This window comes from Vombatus ursinus, unplaced genomic scaffold (assembly GCF_900497805.2).
Source record: "Vombatus ursinus unplaced genomic scaffold, bare-nosed wombat genome assembly UNPS02014785.1, whole genome shotgun sequence".
Lineage (NCBI taxonomy): Eukaryota > Metazoa > Chordata > Mammalia > Diprotodontia > Vombatidae > Vombatus > Vombatus ursinus.
Genome location: NW_020954563.1, coordinates 15,720,196 through 15,744,735, shown reverse-complemented (window position 1 = coordinate 15,744,735; position 24,540 = coordinate 15,720,196). Strand labels below are relative to the sequence as shown.

The 24,540-nt window shown below is 39.6% G+C and overlaps 2 protein-coding genes across 6 annotated transcripts in view; one reads left to right on the top strand and one right to left on the bottom strand.

The window, feature by feature from the left end:
* The window catches only part of SIMC1 (SUMO interacting motifs containing 1), a 28,994-nt gene extending 9,831 nt beyond the window's left edge, over positions 1-19,163 (top strand). The window contains exons 3-10 of one of the 3 annotated variants that reach the window (XM_027867210.1): positions 6,089-6,318; positions 6,615-6,684; positions 8,389-8,543; positions 11,901-11,990; positions 14,765-14,893; positions 16,355-16,511; positions 16,954-17,038; positions 18,780-19,163. In XM_027867210.1, coding sequence (XP_027723011.1) covers positions 6,089-6,318; positions 6,615-6,684; positions 8,389-8,543; positions 11,901-11,990; positions 14,765-14,893; positions 16,355-16,511; positions 16,954-17,038; positions 18,780-19,027 — 1,164 coding nt within the window. In that variant the 3' untranslated portion in view covers positions 19,028-19,163. The remainder of the gene's footprint in view (positions 1-6,088; positions 6,319-6,614; positions 6,685-8,388; positions 8,544-11,900; positions 11,991-14,764; positions 14,894-16,354; positions 16,512-16,953; positions 17,039-18,779) is intronic. The other 2 variants (XM_027867212.1, XM_027867213.1) reach the window with 2 other exon arrangements.
* Positions 19,164-20,242: 1,079 nt separating this feature from the next.
* Positions 20,243-24,540, bottom strand: part of KIAA1191 (KIAA1191 ortholog) — a 30,827-nt gene continuing 26,529 nt past the window's right edge. For all 3 annotated transcript variants that reach the window (XM_027867216.1, XM_027867214.1, XM_027867215.1), the window contains 2 exons: positions 23,480-23,628; positions 20,243-21,660 (listed from right to left, as the gene is read on the bottom strand). In XM_027867216.1, the coding sequence (XP_027723017.1) occupies positions 21,455-21,660; positions 23,480-23,628 (355 nt within the window). In that variant the 3' untranslated portion in view covers positions 20,243-21,454. The remainder of the gene's footprint in view (positions 21,661-23,479; positions 23,629-24,540) is intronic.

The following is a 24,540-nucleotide window of genomic DNA, read 5'->3' as shown; positions in this document are numbered from 1 at the left end:
GATTTACTCTTAAATTACTTTGAAGTTTCTAGCAATTTAGGCTTGATAGCACTGAGAAACAAAAATATGGCTACCACAGAGTGACTTCCAAAAAAATCTTCAAGATCTTCAAACCTTTTTTTTTATTTTTAACATGTGTTTTTAAAACTTTGGGTTACAAATTTTCTCCCTTCCTCCCTCCCTACCTGCCCTCGTTGAAAAGGCATGCATCTTGATACATGTTATAGATGTGTAGTCATGCTGAACACTTCCATAGTAGTCCTGTTGTAAAAAACTAAGTATATTTCCCCTCATCCTATCCTACCCCCCGTTTATTCTATTCTCTTTTTTGACCCTGTCCCTCCTCAGAAGTGTTTGTTTTTGATTATCCCCTCCCCCAATCCGCCCTCCCCTCTATCGACCCCTTGCTCTCTTGTCCCCTTCCCCCATTATTTTCCTGTAGGGTAAGATAGATTTCCGTACCCCATTGTGTATGTTATTCCCTCCTTAAGCCAAATCCTATAAGAATAAGATTCACTCATTCTCTCTCACCTTCCCCCATTTCCCCTCCACTGTAAAAGCCTTTTCTTATATGTTTCATGTGAGATATTTTACCTCCCTCAAATTCTCCATTTCTCCTTCTCCCAGTGTAATCCTCCCTCATCCCTTAATTTTATTTTCCAGATATCACCCCTTCATCTTCCACTCACCCTGTGCCGTCTATCTATCTATATATACATATAATTTTTTTCCCTCCCACTGCCCTGATACTGACAAAGGACTCATGAGTTACAAATATCATCTTTCCCTGCAGGAATGTAAACAGTTCAACCTTAATAAGTTCTCTTTCCTGTTTACCTCTTCCATGTTTCACTTGAGTCTTGTATTTGAAGGTCAGATTTTCTATTCAGCCCTGGTCTTTTCCACAGGAATGCTTGAAAGTCCTCTATTTCATTGAATGACCATTTTTTACCCTGAAGGATTATACTCAGTTTTGCTGCGTAGGTGATTGTAGGTTGTAGTCCTATCTCCTTTGCCCTCGGGAATATCACACACCATGCCCTCCGGACCCTTAATGTAGAAGCAGCTAAATCTTGTGTTATCCTGATTGTGTTTCCACAACACTTGAATTGTTTCTTTCTGGCTGCTTGTGATATTTTCTCCTTGACCTGGGAACTCTGGAATGTGGCTACAATATTCCTAGGAGTTTTCCTTTGGGGATCTCTTTCAGGAGGAGATTGGTGGATTCTTTCAATTTCTATTTTGCCCTCTGGTTCTAGAATATCAGGACAGTTTTCCTTGATAATTTCTTGAAAGATGATGTCTAGGCTCTTTTTTTGATCATGGCTTTCAGATAGTCCAATAATTTTTAAATCCTCTCTCCTGGATCTATTTTCCAGGTCAGTTGTTTTTCCAATGAGATATTTCACATTCTCTTCTATTTTTTCATTCCTTTTGATTAGTGTTACAGTGCCTTGATTTCTCAAATTGTCCCTATCTTCCAATTTCTCCATTCTAATTTTTAAGGAAATATTTTTTTCAGTAAGCTTTTGGACTTCCTTTTCCATTTGGCTAGTTTTGCTTTTTAGGGCATTCTTCTCCTCATCAGCTTTTTGGACCACTTTTGCCATTTGGGTTAGGCTATTTTTTAAGTTGTTATTTTCTTCAGTATTTTTTTGAGTCTCCTATAGCATCACTCTCAGTTTTTCCTCTACTTCTCTTACTTGCTTCTCAAAATCCTTTTTGAGCTCTTCCATGGCCTGGGACCAATTCATATTTTTCTTGGAGGCTTTGGATGTAGGAGCTTTGGCTTCATTGTCTTCTTCTGGTTGTGTGTTTTGATCTTCTTTGCCACCAAAGTAAGATAATATAGTTTGACTCTTTTTGTGCTGCTTGCTCATGATCTCAGCCAATTACTTGAGTTGTAAACTCTTTGTCAAGGTAGGAGTCTGTTTCCAGTGTGGAGAATGTGCTATCCCAAGCTTCAGGGGTTTTGTGCAGCTGTTTTCAGAGATACTTCTAGGAACCTGTAAATTTTCAGTTCTTCCAAGGTGCTATGATCACGGGTGAGGTGTTTGCTCCTTTCTTGGACTGTGATCTGGTCTATGAGTACTCTTTTCTGTCTTGGAACTGTGAGGAGGGTTTCCTTTCCACAGCCACTACAAGCTCCACCACACCAGCGCTCCTCCTCGTCCCTGGACCACCACCCAGAACTGCGACCCAGATCCAAGCACGGGCAAAGCAAGAAATTCCTGCCTCAGCACAGGCAAAGAGATCCCTGCAATCACCCTCTGATCAGCCACTCGATTCCCCCTCAGTCTATGGGCCAGAAGCTCAGGAGGCAGCTGAGGCTGGTGCTCCGGACTTGCTGCTGAGACCTAGCTTCTCTCTCACCACAGTCACAGACTTTCCCACTGACCTTCTAAGTTGTCTTTGGTGTTCGTGGGTTGAGAAGTCTGGAAACCGCCACAGCTGCCCTCAGTTCAGTCCTCTGAGGCCTGTTCCAGGTTTGCTACAGCCTGCGCACCCATGCTGAACTGGGTTCCTCTCCCCACCCGGCGCAATATACCTTTCTGATCAATTATTCAAGCTGTCTTTGGCTGGAAATTTGTTTCACTCTGTCTTTTTGTGACTTCTGCTGATTTAGAATTTGTTTAGACCCATTTTTTATAGGTATTTGAAGGAGTTTGGGGGAGAGCTCAAGCAGGTCACTGCTTTTACTCTGCCATCTTGGCTCTGCCCTCCAAGATCTTCAAATCTTGCAAGCATTTGTTAAGCACTTATGTGCCAGGCATTATTCTAGGCAATAGAGATACAAAGCCAAAATAGAAAGTGGTCTTTGCTCTCAGAGAGACTACATTCTACATTATTAAAGGATCATAACTTTGTAGGAGGAGGACTCACAGCTTCTCTGATGATACTTATCACCTCAGCTCTTTTTTAACTTTGGGTCCTATTGCTTCAATAAATCTTAGGAGGATAATGAATGGGCTCTGCCTGGATTTGGTTTTTTAATAAGCCAAGGATGTTTCCTTCTTTTGACTCTTGTCTCTTGTCTCAGAAGAGTTCTGTTCGGTCAGCGAATGTGAACATAAGAAAAGCACTCCAGTATGGGGGAAACAACATTGGCTGTAGCATTAAAATACTTGAATTTGGGTCATGACCTTATGATTCAATAGCTGTGTCCCTAGGGCAAGTATCTGTGGTATTTTTATGAGCCTGTTATATAGTTTATATGGTACAATGGGAAGAGCATTGGCTCTGAAATCAAAAGACCTGGGTTCAAATTTGAATTTTGGTGCTTTGGGCAAGCCACTTCGCTTTCTCTGGGCCCCAATAAATGGAAGGGCTGCACTAGATGGCCTCTGAAGTCCTAGCTCTCAATCTGTGAGCCTATTATCATTTCCCTTAGAAGGTTACTATAAAAAAAAAGTCTTTGTAAATTGTAAATATTTGTGTCATATAAACATTTGCTATTATTAATCTTTTCTGGTCCTCTTTTAATTTTTCCCTTAAGCTTTGAATAATTTCTATTGATTTTTTTCTTATTCACCTTTAGCTTTAGTATAGAGATATCACAGCATGTTGTAAACAATTACTTCCATTTATGGATGGGAAATGAGTGCAGAGAGAAGACTTAGTGACTTGTCCAGGGCTATGCCAGAAATCAGAAGCAGAGCAAGACTTCCACCTGTGTCTCTTGATTGACAGTATAATCCAGTACCCTATACCGATGAAATAGAACTCTTTGACGGCAGGTATTATTTCATTTTTTGTTCACAGTGCCTGGGACCTACGTGCTTAGTAGATGTTTGGTGACTGACTGATCTCTACTTAGTATGTTAAAAAGAACACTAAGCTTGGGGACAGAGACCTGGGTTTGATTTCTAGCACACTGAGTAGCTATGTGACTCTAGGCTAGGTACTTCTCCAAGTTTTCTCTTATTTTGTTTTTTAATTGTTTTATTGTGAACTTAATCAAATATGAACATTTTAATTAAAACATTTTTATCAAAGAACAGAAATAGAGGATTATATGTGAAACTTTGATTGTATGTGAAACCTGTTGTAAGGTTTTTTAGTGTGTACTGAGTTTAACACAACAGTAACAAAACTGTCTTACTTATCTCTTCCCCTTTCTGTTTATTTTTAAAGTAAGTGTTCGTTGATGTCATTTTTTTTTTTGCATTACTATAATTTCCCTTAGTATTCCTTCTGTTCCCTTCTCAGAGAGCCATTCCATATAACAATATTTTTAAAGCCAAAGAAAAAGGGAAAAATCAGTCTAACTCATCAGTACACCAAAAAAGTCTGAGAATATGTTCATTGTACCTAAACTTATAGACCTCTCAGCTATATGGAAGGGGTGGGGTGGGGTGGGGTTATCTTCTCATATCTCTTCTTTTGAACCATCCTTGTTCTGCACCATTCACTTTTGATTTTTTTTTGTGGGGGGGACAGGGTGTCTATCCATTTACATTATTGTCATCGTATATGTTGTTTTCTTGGCTCTGTTTGCTTTGTCATGTAAGCAACAAAAGTTCCAAGAAGCCATTGGTGAACCAGAAAAAAAAAAAAAAACTTTTTACTAACGGCCTAGCAAGACCCATTAATCCCATGTGTGTCCCATGTGTGGGCACACCTTACCGAAGGGAGAATAAAGCTTTTTATTCCTAGGCCTGAAACACAGTTCCCTCTCTTGTTTCTCCATTGGCTGGGTAATGCAGGGTTTACAGCCTATCTGGAGCACCTAATTTCGCTACGTGAGTCTCTGCTTCTAATTACATCTCCCACTCCATTTCCTTGTCAATACCCCAGCAGCTACTTTTCAGGGGTCCACACTCTGAAGAGTGATATGCAGAAGCAACATTCCCAACCACATTTTCTACAACCATATCTGTTCATGTAGATCTTTCCCTGCTTCTCTATATTTGTCATATTTGTCATTTCTTATAGCACAGTAATATTCCATTACATTCATGTGCCACAATTGATTTATTCATTCCCCAATTGATGATCATATGTTTTGTTTTCAATTCTTTTTGTTTTTCAGTTCTACAAAAAGTGCTGCTATGAATATTTTAATATGTCAGGGAACTTTCTTCTTATCACTGGCCTTCTTGGGATATAAGCCTGGTAATGGAATCTCTGGGTCACAGGATATACATTTTCCCCCCTGACTTCCTTAATTCCAAATGGTTTTCCAAAATGATTGAACTGTGTGCCTATCTTCCCACAACCCCTCAAACATTTACTATTTCAATCTCTTACCATCTTTGCTATGTTTTGGGAGGTACAAGGTGACACCTCAGTGTTATTTTTATTTGCATTTCTCTTACTATTAGTGATTGGGAGTATTCTCTTATGTGGTTCCTAATAGTTTGCAATTTAAAAAAAAACCTGTTTCTTCATATCCTTTGACCATTTATCAATAAATTTTGGGGAATAGCTTTTGGTCTTTATATAGATAATCTGTTGGTTGCTTATATAATTTACTTAGCAAACCTTATCAGGGAATGTTGATATAAGATTTTTCCCATTTATTTTCTGTTTTTAATGTTTTAGCAGTGCTTCTCTTTTTTTATTTTCATCATTCACCACCCATCAACTCTCTCCCCTGCTACCAGTTCCCCCCAGTTTAAGTTTCTTCATCTACAGAATGGGATAAAGATACTTACACAACCTACTTCTCAGGGTAGTGTTTCAGAAAGCACTTTGTAAATTATATGTTCTTATAGAAAAATACATTTTTAAAAACTTGAATCCTCAGTCAATATATATCCCCCTTGAGTCAAATGAGATAATATTTGTAAAGCACCTAGCACATAGTAGATACTTAATAAATGCTTATTTCCTCCCTTCCCTTAATGCTTAATAGGAGGTCTTAGCGGGCTAGAAACATAGAACCTGCTGAACATTCATCAAACCTTAATTACTCCTCTACTGTCAGTTTTCCTGTAGGTTGTATAAACTGTATGGTTTTGAGTTTATTGGAAGTCTATTGGAAGATAACTCTTTTAAACCTTTACTTTCTTGAGAATGTCCTGACCCTGTAGTTTTTGTTTGCCCAGGAAACCACTCACACTAACATTTTCCATTATCTCTACAGAACAAGGAACAAAAGAAAGAACCCATTCCCCAACGAAGACTGCGAATGGTATTCAGCACCATTGAAGAGAACGTCCCACAAGAGACTTTGCAATTCCTCATGGATTTTGTGTCCCCCCAACATTATCCACCCAAGGAGATTGTATCCCATGTCATCAAGAATATCCTACTAGGTTCTGGAAGTATGGCTATTGTGAAAGAGGCCTACATGCTTCTAATGAAAATTCAACAGTAGGAACTTTTGCAGATTATTTTAACATATTTTCCGGGGGGCCCAAAATTTGGTACTTGGCTTTCCACAGAGTTTGTTGATACAACCATCCAAATAGTTAGCATAAATAGAGATGTGCTTTTAGATCCAGGTAGGGTAAAAGTTGGGGAAACAAGATGGAAAGTATTTATTGGAGGTTAATGGGAGAGCCCTAAGAATAAGTAGAGAAGCTGATCCTTTCCTCACGTTATCTTCTAGGCCTCTTCTGTCAAAGAAGTTCTCCAGAACTCTAATGAACATAACTTGTGATTTTTAGGCTACATCCAGCCAATGTTGCCTCTGTGCAGTGGGACTGGAAGCTACTCACTTACGTGATGGAAAAACAGGTATGTGGCAACTTGTGTGGAAGTATCTTTGTACAAAGAGTATATGACTTAGAGGACCTGGGTTCAAGTCCTACCTCTGCCACTTATTAGCTGTGTGACCTTAGGTCATTTAATCTCACTAGACCTTAGTTCCCTTTTCTACAAAATGAGGGTATGGGACTAATGTGACATCTAAGCTTCCTTTTGACTCTAACATCCTATGTGGGTTTGTTTGTTTTTTTTTTTTTTTCGTTTTAGCCTGGTTAGACAATTCCCTGATCCCTAAATTTCTTTATTAGGCTTCTACTGAGCCATGAAATGAATCACAGAATCTCAGAGCTGGAAGAGAACTTATAAGTTATTTCTTGTGGCCTGTGGGCTCTGGTCCATGTTGTCCTTTGTGGACGTTGGGGTTTAGCACTGAGTACGTTGACTCCCAAATCAGGAGGCCAGTGAATCCAAAGTCCTTGAATAAGGAGGATAATATCCTCCAGGTTTGAAAACAAGGTGGCCCACTAGAACACCTTGCCATTTACAAGGGGGCACAGTCACACCCTGGTGAATCTGCCCAAGTTCCACACCATTGTTTACCTTTCCCATGGATATGTTCTGGTGTGGAGCCCAAAACTTAGTAATAGCACTAGAAAGAATTTAGCTCTCAAGCACTGTAATAAAAGGTTTGTCCCTGAGTGGTAGGAAGAAAGATGAAAGGAAGGAACAGTTGAGCTGAGGGAAGCTGGAACCAAGAAAGTGGTTTCTGAGGCTTTAAAGAATAGGAGGCCATTAACAATAGTCTCACTGGTCTCTTTAATAAAGTTCTTCTCTGGTGCCATCTCATGATATGACTACCCCCAACCTCTCCAAAGTTATGTCAGTGGCAGAGTTTTGGCCCTTCTGTCAAGGCAGGAAGGCTTCAGGTATAAGTGCAGAAAGAGACTGGTTTGAGTAAAGTTAACACTAGCTAACTGAAAAAAGATACATTACCAAGTGATGGATTTTTTTTGACTGCAGCAACTCAAGAAACTATGGAGGTTTTGTGATCTATAGTGCAGGAGGGAGTGTTTAGAATTGAAATTAGAGACTTTTTAAAAATAAAGTAAGTTGAGCTTTTTTATTTTTTCTTCCTCTTTTTTAAAATTTTTTATTTTTTTTATTTTTAGGCAGTTGGGGTTAAGTGACTTGCGCAGGGTCACACAGCTAGTTAGGTGTCAAGTGTTTGGTCTCAGGCCAGATTTGAACTCAGGTCCTCCTGATTTCAGGGCCGGTGCTATATCCACTGTGCCACCTAGCTTCCCCTCTTCCTCTTTTTGAAAATAAGGCCCTAGCTGATAAAGAATTGTCCTCAGTCAGGAAGAATTGGGTTCAGATCCTACTTTTGCCACATAGTAGCTCTTATAACCCTGGCCAAATCATTTATGAGTGCCCCCAAGTCTATAAGCTGTCAGTCTGCATTGGTGGATAAAGTCCCTCACTAGAAGTTCCCCATACCAATAAAATCACAGGGCCCACAGATTCTGCTCAACTAGGGCATGGCCCTGCCACATGTGTGGTTTAGCTGGTGATGTCCTCTTTGGTCTACTACGACTACTTTGGTCTACTACTACCTTATCTGACCGTAGACAGCTTGGAGGCCAGTGGGGAGCCCTGGTTCATGATTCATTCTTTTCATCTGATAAGCAAGGAATAGCTCTCTTCCCACAAGGTCACCACATGCTTTCCCCACAGGAAGAAGAGCTGCCTGGCCGAATATTCTTTTTACGCTATGTAGTGCAGACCCTGGAAGATGATTTTCAGCAGGTCCTGAGGCATCAGCGGCATCACCTGCAACGATCCATTGCATGTACTATGCTTTCCTGTGATAAGCAGCCCCATAACATCAGGTAATTAGCTGCACTGTGGATTAGGAGGATAGGAGACAGACTAGAGGAGAGCAGCCACTGAGAGGGAACTTAATTTGTGTAGGCCTCTGAATTCATGGAGCCAATTTTGCACAGAGGGAATTCATTCTAGAGATGTTCAGAGTAAAACCATAGTTGTTGAATCACACAGTCAGATCTGCTTCTGTCCCCTTTGCAGATGTGAATAACCTAAGAAAAACTAGTTCTTTTCCAGGATATGGTCTCAGGATATGATCGGTACTAAAAAGTGGAGTTAAGAAGACAGGATCCCATGCAGCAGATCCCACATAGCTTACTGGATAAACCGGAGGAAAGTTAAGAGTATAACAGGCAGTCTTTCTGTAGAATTTCTATAGCTTTCTATAAAAGCTCTGAGGCCTGGAACTTCTAGGACCTTCATGTAAGAGATCAAAACAACAATTTCACTTAACTTCAACAGCAGTGTTTAGTAGCAACAAGACCAATTTGAGTCTTTGTAAGTTCATTCTTTGGGTGTTGTAGAAGGAAATGTGCTCTCAGGAACATATTAAATATCATTCTATATTCTTTTGTTTACATCTGCTCACCCGCTAGATAAACTTATATGTGAGTAGTAATCATGTCTTATTTCTATTGTATCTTCCCCACCCTTAGTGCTTAGTACAGTTCTCAACTTCAAAAGGTGTACAATTTTATTTGCTAAATCCTGTCATTTCCAATTGCAGGGATTGGCATGAGTAAAGGCAAATAGGTGAGAAAGATACAGGCATGTTCGGGGATGGAGAGTAGATTTTGAAGGGCTGTGAATGCTAGGATTAAAAGTAGCAGTCTGGACTAAGGGGAAATCATTGTCTTATAGTCAGGACTATGCCAGTGGTTTGTGACATCCATGGCATTAATAGATCTTCACATGTGTTCCCTAAAGTGTTCTAGCAAGACTAAAGAGAGATTAGGATCTGGAAGTTAGCACATATCAGAAAATAATTTTACTAGAAGCTGATGGCATACTATATATATGTATATATGGCATTATATATATATATATATAGTATGTCATCAACTACTAGTAAAATTATACACATGTACATATATACACACATAAAATGCATACCCATTATACACATCTACATATATGTACATATACACATGTGTGTGTATACATATGTATACCATATATAAATACAGTCTTGCACCATGTATCCAAACTTCTTTTGGTAACCTGTACAAATAAGGTTTCCCTTATTCTGGGAAATCTGGGTATCTCAGAGTTGGAAAAGACTTAAAAGTCATTTAGTCCAAACTGATACTCAGTATATTCCCTCTAAAATATCCTGCACAGATAATTATCTAGACTCCACTTTAACACTTTAGGGATGAAAAACTCACTGCCTCATAAGGCCCCTTATTCCATTGTTTGGCAGCTGTTTGGCAAAAAGTCTGTCCTTATATTTAATTTAAAAATAAATAGTATAAAGTTTCAGAGTTAGAAGGGACCTTGGAGGTCTTTTGGTCCCACTCCAAGTCTAATTCTAGTGTAATGAAAAGAGTTCCTGGAATGGGAAGGGGACCTGGGTATGAATCTTGGCTTTTTCACCTACTCAGTTGTTTGACCATGAACAGTTCGCTTCTTTGAGCTTTAGTTTCCTTATGTTTTGCCATTTCACTACCATCCCACCTCAGTTCTTAATTTTTCACAGCTTAATGAATAGTCTTCTATGCTGTGCCATTTCTCTCTCACAAATGACTAATGCTAGTGACTAATTTTGTAAAATAGCTGACATTTATATACTTTAAGGTTTGCAAAACACTTTGCATACATTATCTTACTTAACGCTCACAAGTGTATGAGGTAAGTTAGTACTGAGAGGTGGTATTATCCCCATTTTATGGATGAGGAAACTGAGGCTCACGATCTATATACCTTGCAAGTATCAGAGGCAGGATTTTAACCCAGCTTTCTCCTGACTACAAGGTTAGTAGCATGCAGTGCTGCTGTTTAATAACATTGACAATCTGATCAGTTTTTCATGTTCTTAGAATAATAGTAATATTAATAACAATAGTTCCTATATTTAGTGTACTTTACTATATACAGTATGGTAACATTTTTTAGATAAAGAAATAGGCTTAGGAAATTGAATTACCCAAAGTTAGATGGCAGAGCTGTGATTCAAACATGTCTCCTGATTCTTGAGCCCAGTGATCTTTCGCTACTACTTCACATATAATTTTCTTATTTTATACTAAAGTTGGGATCTATATCCATACAAAATTATATATCAAACTACATTTCAGCCTCCCTTCTTGTCCTCTCCTCTTTCAGTATTTCTAACTTGAGAGCTTTCCAGCAATGGGTTGCCTCTAGATTGCTCGGGGACCTCCTCACGTAGAGATCTTCAAGTGCCTCATACACTAGGCATTTAATAAAGGCATCCATTCATTGATGTATGAGGTCTTTGAGTACAAGGGAAAACGTGCCTTATTTATCTTTGAGTCTCTACAAGCTCTCTAGCAGCTACTTTTTTTGTTTTGTTTTGTTTTAACCTGCAATTTCATTAGCATAGGTAACTCTCATTGAGGAAACCCCTCTAGCAGTTGGCAGCCATTCTCCAATTTACAGCCTTAGAGAGCTGCCTTTGGAACTGAGGCACAAAATGACTTGCCAGCTAGTATGTGTTGGAAGCAGGTGTAGAACCTAGGTTTTCCAAACCAGATTTAAATGTAATTGTTTAACAAAACAAAAAAAAATACAGTATAACATACATAATTTAAATTTTGGGTTTTCTAAGTCAGTAAGTGACTCTGGGACCTGTTTTTATTTGATTTTGACACCAGTGTTTTACACCATGCTTAATAAGCATAATATTAGCTTTGTTGAATGATGTCTGGAGTGGTCCTAGGCAAAACTGTGTAGCAAAACTAAATTGGTCCTCAGTTCCTGGGATACCCCCCCACCCAAACACACACACACAATGTCCCTTTTTCCTTGAGAATGAGAGCAGTTCAAAAATAGAATAGGCTGCCTCTGGAAGGTTACCTCACTTCAGGGAGAAGATGAATCACTGGGGATGTCGTAGAAGGGATCCTTGGTCAAGAACTAACTAAACTCAGGTGGTCTTTGATACCTCTTCCAATTCAGGAATTCTGTGACTCCTGTTTTATCCTCCAGGGTGAAATAACTTACCTAAGGTTACACAACAATTAAGTGATAGAGGGAGAATTCAAACTCAGGTCTTCTGACTCTTAAGTACAACGTCCTCACAATGTGTTTATTTTGAAACTAACTGACAATGAGATTATTAGCAAACCCAATAAGAAGCCGTATCATTTGCTAAATGACTGCTTTTCTTTCCATTGCAGGGACATCATCCAGTGGCTGGTTGGAGCTGTGACTTCGGATGGATTAGATCACAATGAAGGCCATCAACAAACCTTTTTAGGAAGCCAATTGTAAGGGAAAGAAAGGCACCACCTTTCCTGGGGCAGTAGGGAGGTATTGCTGAAAGCATCTGCTTTCTCTCACACTAGAAAACTGATGAAGTTTTTTTTTTTTAATGACCCTTTAAATTATCTAAATCATCTCAGTGACTGAAGTTCTTAGAGTGTGTCTCTATTCCACAAGACTGGAGCAGGAAGCACAATTTGTTCTCAGTGAGGTGGCGTGGGATGGTGAAAAGACCATTGGAAATGGAGTCATAAAACCTAAATTCAAAATCCAGCTCTGCTATTTAATAGCTCTGTGACATGGGGCAAGTTACTTTATCTCTCTAGGCCTCTGTCTCCTCTGTAAAATAAAGGGCATTTACTAGGTAATGTCTAAGTTTTCATCCTACTCTAAAATCTGACCATCTAAAATCTATGATCCAGGTGGGATTGTGGCTAATTGTGGTACAATTAGCTTCAGTTCTGTGGTTAAGTTAGGCCTGGTTTTGGGGAGCAATAGAAAGGGGCTACAGCTACCAGCTCTTGAACAATTCTTGAACTAATTCACATTTCCTTTAAAGTTGACAAAGTAAAAAAAAAAACAAAAACAAAAGAAAGTTTACAGAGTCCTTGCCTCAGAGTAGTAACCTTATCAGGTAGTACTAAGTAATGTCAATATTATCTTCATTGTACAAATGAAGAAACTGAGGCTAAGAGAATTGCAGTGACTTGCTCAGGGTCACAGAGCCAGGAAGTATTAGAACTAGGACCCAAACCTAGTTCTCATAGTCAGGTCTAGTGTTACTTTCACTCTACCGTCATATGTACTTGTAGAGAGAACTATGCTGAGTCATGCTTGCCTATAAGTAGCATTCTGATTAATTTTCCTTCTTCTCTCACCTCCAAAAGAATGAATGACACACATACACATACACAATGTCTCATTCTTCACTCTTGAGTCTTTAACCTTTCGGGAGGTAGATAGCATGTTTCATCATTAGTCCTTTACAATCATTGGTCTTAACTTGATCAGATAATCAATACTCTCAAAGTTGTGTGTACCGCATTGTTGTCATTGTATTAATTGTTCTCCTGGTCCTGTTCACTTAACTCTGCTTCAGTTCATACAAGATTCCCAGATTACTTACAGCCCAGCAGTATTTATCACATTTATATACCATACTTTGTTTAGCAGTTCCTTAATTGATGGGCACTCCTCAGATTCTCATTTTTTGCCATCTCAAAAATTATATTTTTTGTAATTTGTTTTGCTTATCCTTCCTTAATGTGCCCTCCTTCTAATTCCCATTTCTAACCTTTCCCTCCCATCTGAGTGAAATGTATTTCTGTACCCAACTCTGTGTTTGTGTTTGTGTGTGTGTGTGTGTGTCTGTCTGTCTTTTCACCAATGCAGATGAGTGAGGTTTGAATATCAGCTGCTACCTTCACCCCCTTCTCCTTGTCTAGTATAGTTTAATCTACTCTCCCATCCTGATTATGTGAAATAATTTTCCCTAACCTTCCTTTCCCTTCCTCTCTTAAGGTCGTCAGGACATAACAGAGCCACGTTTTGTCTAATTAAACTTTTTCTTTGACCCCCACTGATGATAGAGTTCAGAAGTGACATCTCCCTATATTTGAATGCAGTTTGTCCTTGTTTAGTGCCTCATGATTGTTCATTTGTGTTTACCTTTTATGTCTTTTTACTCATGTGTTTGAACTTCAGTTTCTCCACAGCTATGTTCTTTTCATCAGGAATACTTGGAAGTCTTCTATTTCATTAAAAATCCATTTTTCCCCATGTGATGATACTGTTTTTTCTGAATAGGTTAATTCTTGGCTGTAAGCCAATAATTTACCTTTGGAATATCATCTTCCAAGTTGTGCTCCTTAATAGTAGGTGCTGCTAAATCATGTGTGATTGCAATTGGTTTCCTCTATGCTTGATTTCTCCCTTTCTAGCCACTTGGAATATTTTTTCTTTGCCATGTAAGCTCTGGATTTTGGTTATAGTGTTTCTGAGAGTTTTCATTTTTGGGACATTTCAGGAGGAGACCAGTGGATTTGACTTTGTCTCCTTGTTCTAAAAATTCTGGACGTTTTCTTTTAAGATTTCTTTAAGTAGGATGTCTAGGCTTTCTTTTTTTTGCCATAGCTTTCTGGTAGTCCAGTAATTCTTAGATTTTTTCTCCCCCATCTTTTTTTTCAAGGTCAGTTGTTTTTGCTGTGAGAAACCTTTCATTGTTGTCATTATAAATTTTCAAGTCTTTTAAAGACTTTGTTTTAATGTTTCTCAGTCTCGTGGAGTCATTGGCTTCTATTTGGTCCATTCTAATTTTCAGGGAGTTTGTTGCTTCTGCAAGGTTTTGTGCCTCTCGTGCCAATCTGTTAATTCCCTTTCCAGTTCTTTGTTTCATAGCTCTTCTCTCTTTTCCAAGATATTTCCTTCTAGCATGCTTAAAAAATAAAAACATTTTTTAACTCATTTCATTGTTTCTAGGAATTCTAGTGGATTTTGTGTCCAAGCTCTTTTTCTTTGAGGCTTTGCTTGTAGATCTTTTAGGTTCATTCTTTTCATCTGAGTTTGTGTCTTGTTTTTAAAAGAGGGAATTGGGGTTAAGTGATTTGCTCAGGGTCACACAGCTAGTAAGTGACTGAGTCTGGATTTGAATTCAGGTCCTCCTGACTTCAGGCCCAGCATTCTATCCACTGCACCCCCTACCTGCCCCTGAGTTTGCGTCTTAAGTGTTCCTGCCACTATAATAGCCTAGTCTCCTAATTGCCCTGTACTTTGAACCCAGGGTAATTCTACATCTCCAGAGGATGCTATCTCTGGCTGTTGAGGTAGACAGGACCCCAACCTGCAGCTCAAATAAAATTGCAGAGATGATGTTCGGATTCGTGCTGAACATTCCTGAAAGGTATCAGAGGTGAGAATTTTATTTATTCTTTAGATATTTCTGGAACCTCACTTTTCTCAGGTTGATTTCCTTTACCCATTCTAGAAAGGAAAAGGGAACCTAACAATATTAAAAATGAGTATTTCTGTAGTCTTTTATGTTTCATAAAAACTTTTTCCCAAGAGCTTTGTACAGTGGATAACACAAGTATTATTACCCTCATTTTACAGATGAGTAAACAGAGGCCAAGAAAGGGGAAGTCATTTGTCTAAGGTCACATAGCTGATAGGTCCCCTTACTGTGGGTCCAACATTCTTTCCACTCCAACATGCCACTTCTGACCCACTCCATGAATAGAGTTGGTAGGGAACTAGTCCTTTCCAGTGTATCCTCAAGGCTACAAGGTATAAGGGTACAGTTTAATGGAGGAGATATGCAGACAACTGGATACAAACACAAATGTAGACAGGATAAATTGGGGGAAAAAAATCAACAGAAGGAAGGCATTAGAATTTAGAAGGATCAGGAACGGCGTCCTGTAGAGAAAGTGGGATTTTAGTTCAGACTTGAAGGAAACCAAGGGGCAGAGATGAGGAAGAATATTTTAGGCATAGGGGACAGGCAAGGAGTCAGGAGATGCAAGGAAGTCAGTGTCACTGTGTCTCAGAGTTTATACATGATGTAAGAAGACTAAAAATAGAGTTGTGAAGGGCATTGAATGCCAAATAGGGATTTACATAAGACCTTTTCAGGGACATCACCTTTCCAGTTGTGTGGATTGGAGTGGGGAGAGATTTGTGACAGGCAGACTAACCAGCAGGCTATTGCAGTAATCCAGGCATGAGACAATGAGGGCCTGCACCAGGGCACCATATCAAAAGAGAGATGTAGGAAGCCATCAGCCACCTTTGGCTTATATTACATATGGGGGAAGTGTGTGAGGAGCTGAGGTTTCAAGTTTAGGCAACTGGTGGTGACCTTGATAGTAATAAGGAAGTTTGGAGGAGGAATAATTTGAGTTCCTTCAACAATTCTCACAGGACATAATTCCCTAGTCCTTTTATCATTCATCCATTTCTAGACATTCCACATGTGCTCCAGATGCAATATAACTAGGGTAGAGAACATGGTATGCCCGCTGTCACCCATCTCCTCTGTTGTGTTAGAACTAAAATAGGGCCTAATATTTATTGGCTGACATTAGTTTCACTCGATTCACTATTTAAGTGCCATCTGTGCAGAGGACCCTATATTTTGGTGTTAGACATACACAGATGAAAGATGACAATTCCTGCACTCTCCAAGCTTACAATTCAGTCACTTCTGAGATCAAGGTATCCCTGTGAATTGAGTTAAGATGGCTGGTAACTTAGCCATTACCCTATTTTCAGGGTATTAGTGACTTGGTTTCATTTTTGATTTAATCTCTTGCTCTCTTTCTTGTACCCTCTTCTCCTCTATTTCCCCTTTCCTCCCCATCCCCCTTTGCAGGGAAATCTTCTTTACAACAATGGAGAGTCACCTCTTGCGCTGCAAAGTACTCGAGGTTCTATTCCTCCACAGCTGTGAAAAGCCTACATCCCTACCACTCTCTCTTGCCCAGACCCTCTATTTCCTCAACCATTCAACATCACTGCTCAGGAATCAGGTAGATCTTCTAACTTTTTTCAACACCTCATTCCAGATGCCTGGTCAGTGGATGCTAGCTTGAATATTGCCTAAGAGGTCATCGAATTTAAGTCCTGCCTGAAGCAGGAATCCCCAGTACCACACGCCCCAATTGTTGTCCGGTGATGAGGCTCTCACTATATTTATTAGGCAGCCTGTCGGACAGCTCTTGAGTGTTAAAAAGGTCTCTCTCCCATCGGGCCACAGCTTGCATTCCTATAACTTTTAACCACTGGTTCTAGTTCTGCACTCTGGAACCAATCAAGACAAGTCTAATTCCTCTTCCATATGGTAGCTCTTCACATGTTTCCTACCCACCCCTCAACTCTGTCCCCTTAATCCCCTAAAACTTTCAGTACTTTGAAAAATATGAAGCACAGAATGATCACAAGGGATTAATGGTTCTTAATTATTTCCTTCAGTCTGATAAAAGCCAGTGGCAGAGTTGGGATGAGCTGGTTGAACATCTACAATTTCTCTTATCTAGTTACCAGCACGTGATAACAGGTAAGCAGCCCATTTTGTACATAGAAGGGATTGTGGGAGGTGCAGAGGCTCATAAAGGCAGCTAGGCATTGAAGCAGACTCTGGACAACTCAACCTGTTTGCCTCAGTTTCCTCATCTGTAAAGTGGGGATAATTGTAGCCCCTACCTCCTAGGGTGGTTGTGAGGACGAAATAAGAGGATAATTAAAAAGCATTTAGCACAGTGCCTGGCACATACTAAACATGTTAGGTTTGTTAGCTATAATGATGATGTTATCTCCCTCAAAATTTGTTGTACTACAGTTACACAAGTTCACAAACTGGGCTATAACAGTTTTATTTTGAAAGGCAGATATTCATTAGATTACTATGTTCCTATCCCCTTGATGTCAAATATAACTTCTCTAAGAGTCTTTCTAGCTCTAACATGCTTTATTACCAACTAGGGGAATCAGGGTAAGGGCTGCCAAAGTGAACAAGTTTGCACAAAGTCACATATGTACTACCAGAGCTTTCTTTAAAATCAGATTCCCTGATTCCATCACATATTAACGAAGAACCATTCAGAAGTTATACAAAGGATATGAGCTTGAATTATAGATTTAGTACTAAAAAGGATCTTAGTGGTCATCTAGTCTTTCCTCCCTCCTTCCTACTCCTATTTTGCAGATAAGGAAATGGACCAAAAAAGCAAAGTGAATCGGCCAAGGCCTGTCCCTTATCCTCTCCCCCCACACCCTGTGGCTCCCCTTTACAAGTTTTAGCCTTGCTCTCAAGACCTCTACCAGTTTAAGCAAATCCTGCCGTTGAACTTGTCCCTTCTCTCCAGTGTGACTCCTCTACTCTATCAAGGCTGGCCTCCATGGGAAGATCAATGTAGAGCAAAGTATAGAACAGAACTCAGGGCAGCTAGGTGGCACAGTGGATAGAGCACTGGCCGGAGTCGGGAGGACCTGAGTTCAAATCTGGCCTCAGACATTTGACACTTATGAGCTGTGTGACCCTGGGCAAGTCATTTAATCCCCATTGCCTCCAAAAAGACAAAAACAAACCCAGAAGACCTGGCTTTAAAACTTTTTAACTGTGTGACATTGGGAAGTCACTTTTACCTTTAAGCTTTAGTTTCCTTAGGTAAAATGAAGAGAACACTTGTATTTCACAGGATTGTTATAAGGAAAGCACCTTAAAGGGCCACATTAGTGAGTTTAAACACACAATATGTGCTTAATAATTATTTGTTGAAAGAATGAACTTTTCCCCACCTGGAAATGTTTCCTCTTTGTCTATTCAAGTCCCACCACTTTCATGATGCTTGTTCTAAGCATGCTAACCCATCATCACCACCACCACAATTGATTAGTTCAAGAGAAGGAAGATGAAAAACTTTGGTTAGAACTTCTGTGTACCCCCTCCTAACTTCTGATGGTCCAAAAACAACTTGGGCCAGACCAAGCCCCATAAGCTAATGGAAGAGGCCATTTCTTTGTTACCTTCAGCAAATTATTCTGGGCCTTGGGTTTTTATTTCAGAAAAAGGTGTTGCCCAGTGATCTCTAAGGCTATTTCCAGTTCTAAAAGAAGTACACAGAATTTAGAGTTAGGTGGTACCTTAAAACTCAAATGATCGAGCCTCTTTTATGATCACTTAAGATTAGGCCAAATTTTAGAAATTTGAAGGCCATCAGAGAGTGTTTATATACTGGACAGACATTTCACATCTCTGATATCCTGGATAGCTGACACTGAATTATTTCTCTTTCCAGAGCACTTGAGGACTTCAGTCATTGAAAGGAAGGATCTGCTTATCAAAAAAATTAGGCCTCATCTACAGGAAGGGGATGATATCACTTCAGTGGATGTGGAAATGGAGTTTACAGCTTTCCGAATCCGACTAGCCCGAGAGCTTGGGGAGCCTCTAGTACCCCAGCTCCAGGAGAAAGTGTTCCTGCTCAAACTACTCCTTCTCTGTGCAACCAGCAGTAACTTTGTGCCAGAAAACAGGGTCCAGTAAGACGATGGCTGAGAACTCTCACCTTCCCAAGTCAACGTGACTAGTTACCTTAGTGGCTTTTAAAGGAAAAGCAGTTAGGTTACCGCAACCTATCCTGTTCAGTTTTGTAACAAATTACATCTATTTTATAATTATTTCTCACGTGTAGAATTTTTTTTTTAAAGAACTTTCTATGCTAAAGTTTTTTTCCTGCTAGGTATGGTCTTTGAGTTGGTTTCTTTGGAATGAAAATCCCAATTTAAACCTCCCTGGTTTTATTCCTTCATCGGGGGAAAGGTGATGACATGAAAAGAGCCATGACTTCAAACAAGCCATTTCCCCTCTCCAGGCCAATTTCCTCTCATAAGATGAGTGGAATGCATGAGGTGACCTGAGGTTCTTTGTAACTCTAAATTATACAACCCCTGAATAAACCGTTTGATCTTTACAACCTATACCATCGTAAGATTGCAAGAAAGGAAAAGGCATAGTATGATGAGCAAAGTTCTAGACTGGCATTGGAGAATCTGTCCAATCCCAGTGGAGCTCTCAAAAGCTATGCAATTAGAACATAAATGGCCAGGCCCTACCTAGGGCAAAAGGACTCAAGTCTGGGCCTCATAATTGGACTTTGCAATCTGAAGGCAAGTAGCTATGTAATCATGAAGTTTAATACATCTCATGAAGACCAACTACTATGGTGGAAATTGGCAGAAAAAAATAGATTAAATCATAAAGATTTTGAAGGATTGTATCAAAAATTTCTAGGATCCTCCCTGGGCACATGGAGCAGAGTGACCAACTTCTAGGTTCCAACCCCCTGTACTTCTGGGATCCATGGTATAGTTCTATCTGTATAGCTTCCATATTTTTCCATGCTCCAAGTGACCACATGAATTGCTCCCAGCTTCTTCAGACTCAGCTAGGTCACTGATCGAGGTGTTCTTCACACCTAGATGCTCCCTTTAACGTATATAGCAGTCCATCTCCAAGCCTCAATTCCCAGGACTATGGGCAAATTATTTCTTAAATGAGATGGGGCTAGATCAAATTTAAGGTCCTCCAGATAGAAATCCTATGTTCCCCACTATCTGGTACAAGGAAATTGTGAATTACAGGATCACTATCTTCCCCTATTGCTTCTATTTTTTTCCCCTTTCAAAAACCTACAATCCAGAGAATTTTATTCTGAAATCAAGGTCAACACATTAAAAAGGAATGAATAGTACAGACACATGAAATACAAGGGCCCAAGCCTTCTTGGGTACTGTGTTTCTCAGAAACAGCATTTTAGGGAGCACTCCACAAAACAAAACCAGGAAGTAGGAGATGAAACAGGCTTCCGAGAACGAGACCTCAGCGATGTTAAAGGGTAATAAAATTATTTCAATCATCTGTTGGTGGGAGGGGAGAATAAAGGGATGGTTCAGTTTTGTTTTAAGTTCCCAAAGAGAAAAGCTTTTATTTCTCCCAGCAGCTTATCCTTTTCTAGTAAGAAAGGATTCAGGCCAATATTTGGGGAGTGGAAGTCACAGGATGATTTACCTCAGATCACTGAAGATTATGCTGAGCTTCCTTGAGTTTTCAAGTTTTTAAAAAATAAGTTATTTCAGCAGTTCCTCTACAGCACAAAACATTGCACAGAATCAGTTATTAATCTTTATGAACTTAGTGCACTACCTATTGCTAACGTGAACACGGACCACTTTTTTATGTACTGGAGGCAGTGACAAACCACAATCCTCAGCATTCAGTCTTTCCAAAAATAAAAATCCACTGGTAGGGCAGAGCAGACCAAATCTTCTGCTTCAAGCCCTTAACCAAAGGACTAATAATACCTTTTAAATATCTTTTTCATAAGTGTCACAAGACAGCAGCAATCTCCACTTCCAAAGGACTTTTCCTGTTAGGCTACTGCCTCTCTCTATTCTTGGCCAGGAAGGAACCAGGAAACAGGGCACCTGAACCAGTGCCTTGATTCCAGAGGAGCAGTGTTCTCTAAGAAGAAGCTGTTAACTCCAGCAACTAAGATAGAAAATAGGAATGTTCTTTATCAAAGAAAAGAAGCACCAAACAAATATTTATCTTGGATAAAATATGCAGAACAAAGTCTATTAGATTTTAATTATTTTCCTCGTCCCCTGCAATCTAGTTCTATAGATCAGTAACTGGCTGTGATCGAATGTACTTTGAGAAGTTATTCAGACCAACTTTGGGACATTATAGAATAGGTCTTTCTGCATTAGAAAGATTCAAGCTTTGCTACAAGTATTTAAAGAAACAATCACTACTTCCCCAGGAATGTTATCCTCAGCAGAATTGTAAATGGATGACATCGTTCCTATGTCAAGTGCAAGGTGGATGGGAAGAAAGAAAAGTCTAAGATACTCTCTCTACATAACAGGGGTTCACCAGGGAAAGCAACTTTGCTCTTATGAAAAGGGAGCTTTAGAACCCTGTAGGAGTCAACACATTCATGTCCCTTGGTTTGATGTTATGAGTTCGTGGAGGTTGTTTCTTTCCTTCCATCATGGAAAGGTCCATCTTAGGTGGCTTGAATGCTGCTGGGTCTTCTGCAATTCTAGTAGCCTGAACCCGAATGATCTCCATTGGTGATGGCTTCTGCATACCTTTGTAGGACTGGACACTGAAACCTGAGTGAAGTAAGTAAAGCCACAGAAGACAGATTATTTCCATTTCTAAGGCTGGATGCCTAGAACAAAAACAACTTGGGGTAGGTCACAATTAAAGCTATATACACAGTCACAAGCTTAATTTAGAAAACTAATTCAGAAACCATCTTAGAAAGTGTCATAGGAGCTTAGAGTTGAAAGGGTCCTTGGTGATCATTCATACAGCATGGTGACTCCCCATCACCTCAGAACTAAGGGGACAAGTGCTTTTGCGAGGGAGAAACGATACAACAGAGTAAAGTACTAGCATAAGGGAAGTGGTCTCTTTTTCCCTCCGCAGTGTTCCTTTATGACTAAGTGACACTTATTCCCCATTTGTTAAAGGATACATACACAACCCCTACACCCAACCCTGTAATGGGGAGTGGGGGGTGGGGGATGGAGAAAGAAGGAAATTCCCCATTTGACAGATGAACCAAGGGCTCAGAGCAAGGAACGACCTGCCCAAGGTTACAACTAAGTGGTATATATTCTTTCCTATGCCACGATACTGGTTAGTGCAAAGAGCACTGTCCTTGGGAGTCAGGAGCTCCAAGTTGAAGTCTTGACTAATACTAGCTTTGTGACTGTGGGGTAAGACATTTTACCTTTGGGTCTCCATTTTCCCAACTATAAAATGGGAACACTATACTGATACATTATAGCACTGAACAAATCATGCTGTAAAAACTTAAAACCCTAAAGAAAATTATTTTATTTTTTACTTTTTATCAAATTGCCTTTCATAAGCATTAACAGTTAATATCCTAGGATTTCTAGGTAGCTGGTGACAAGGTAGGTAAGAGTGCTGGGCCCAGAATCAGAAAGATCTGAGTTCAAATATGACCTCAGACACTTACCAGCTGTGTGACTCTACGCAAGTCACTTAACTTCTATCTGCCTCAGTTTCCTCAACCATGAAATAGAGATTATGACACTCACCTCTCAGGGTTGTTGTGAGGATCAAATAAGACAATATTTGTAAAGTGCTTAGCATAGTGCCTGGCACAAAGTTAGCACTACATAAATGCTTGCTCCCTTCCCTTTTCACAAACTTTATTGCTTCACAACAAACTTTCACCTCCATCCCCCATACCTCACCCCCTCATCCATCCAAACCTTCTCAGACTGGACTTTAAACAATCCAAAATCCTTAGAACCTGAAGTTTAAGTGTGTTTAGCTATATTGGTAAGCAAAGAGATCTGCTTCAACACTTTGGTGTTCCAGAAGCATTTTGTTAAGAGGCAGTTTAGTGCAGCAGAAAAGGCACTGGATTAGGAAATCTCAGTGAATCCCAGCTCTGCTACTATTGACCTATGCAATCTTGGACAAGTGACACTACCAACCTCAGTTTCTTGATACATAAAAATGACAAGATTTAGAATCGGGTGGGGAACATGTGGCCCTCTAGGTCCTCAAGTACGGCCCTCTGACTGAATCCAAACTTCATAGAACAAATCCTTTTATTAAGGGGATTTGTTCTGTGAAGTTTGGAATCAGTCCACGAAGCGAATTTGAAGACCTGGAGGGCCACATGTGGTTTCAAGACCCCAGCTTCCCCACCCCTAGTTACATCATCTCTAAGATTTCCTTCCAGTGCTTAATTCTATGGCCCTTTGGTCTTAAGCAATCACATAAGACACTGTACATAAAGTTACTTAATGTTACTGCTAATAAAGGACTTTCAGCAGGGCTGGAATGGAAACCATCCAGAAAGACAGCACAATCCCTCTTAGCTATGTAGTTTTCCTCTTTCTTATCTCAGAAAAGCTCTTAAAAATGACCCCTTCAACACAATACCCGAGTCGGATTTCTGAAGTGTTCTTGGTCTTGGTCCAAAAAGGCTCCATTTTTCAGATGAGGATTTGTCTCTATCTCCATTTCCAGAGTCCATGCTGCTGATATCTAGGCCAGGTAAGGAAGTAGATGATCCATGAGTAAACCAGCCTCTAGAAGGAAAAGTCACAAGCAAAGACTATAAGGCACAAAAGAATCACCACATAAAAACCTCTAAAAACATACCTTAAGTATATCCTCTAATGATCAGAAACTTCCAAGTGAAGAACTGGAATACAGAAATCATGGCTCACTGACACCTTTCAATCATAGGTACCCCCATTCTTCTAAGACCCTTCTCGTGCAAGAAATCATCAGGTAATGAGCCTCCCCTGAGTTAACTAGAATACAACAGGCATTACATTCCATTCAGGTCCTCCCAACGTGGTAAGCCCTAACAAAAAGCTTATGCATTTTTGGCATATATGGTCAACCAAGGTACACACGAAGTATCATAAGACACATGATCAATATATAACCAAACCCCACCAGAAGTTAAGCATAATTTCATTATGGTATTCCTATGGCACTAATTCCCCTCATAATAATCTACCTCACACTGGTTTTTCAAAAGATCTAATTAAAACCTTAAGTAAGGTATGCCTATACACACATTTTTTATCATAATGCTGCACATCTCCAGTTCCAAATGTTATCTATTCACTTGGAAACCATATAGGAGTATATGAGTAAAATGTAACACCAATGCTAAGTTCAGAAAACATGACCTACCATCAAATGAGGAAGATTTAGCTGTCAGCTAGATGGCATAATGGATAGAGTGCTAGACTCACAGTAGTCAGGAAGACCTGAGTATAAATTTATAAATAAAGCTAGTACAAACTTACCAGTACCAAACTTAACCACGTAGCCTCGATTTCTTCATCTCTAGAGTAGAATAAAAGCACCTGCTTCACAAAGTTATTGTGAAGGTCCAATGAGATAATACAAGTAAAGTGTTTTATAAATCTCAAAGTGCTATATAAATAGACATTATTGATTACAGCAAGCTCGTAAGAGTCCAA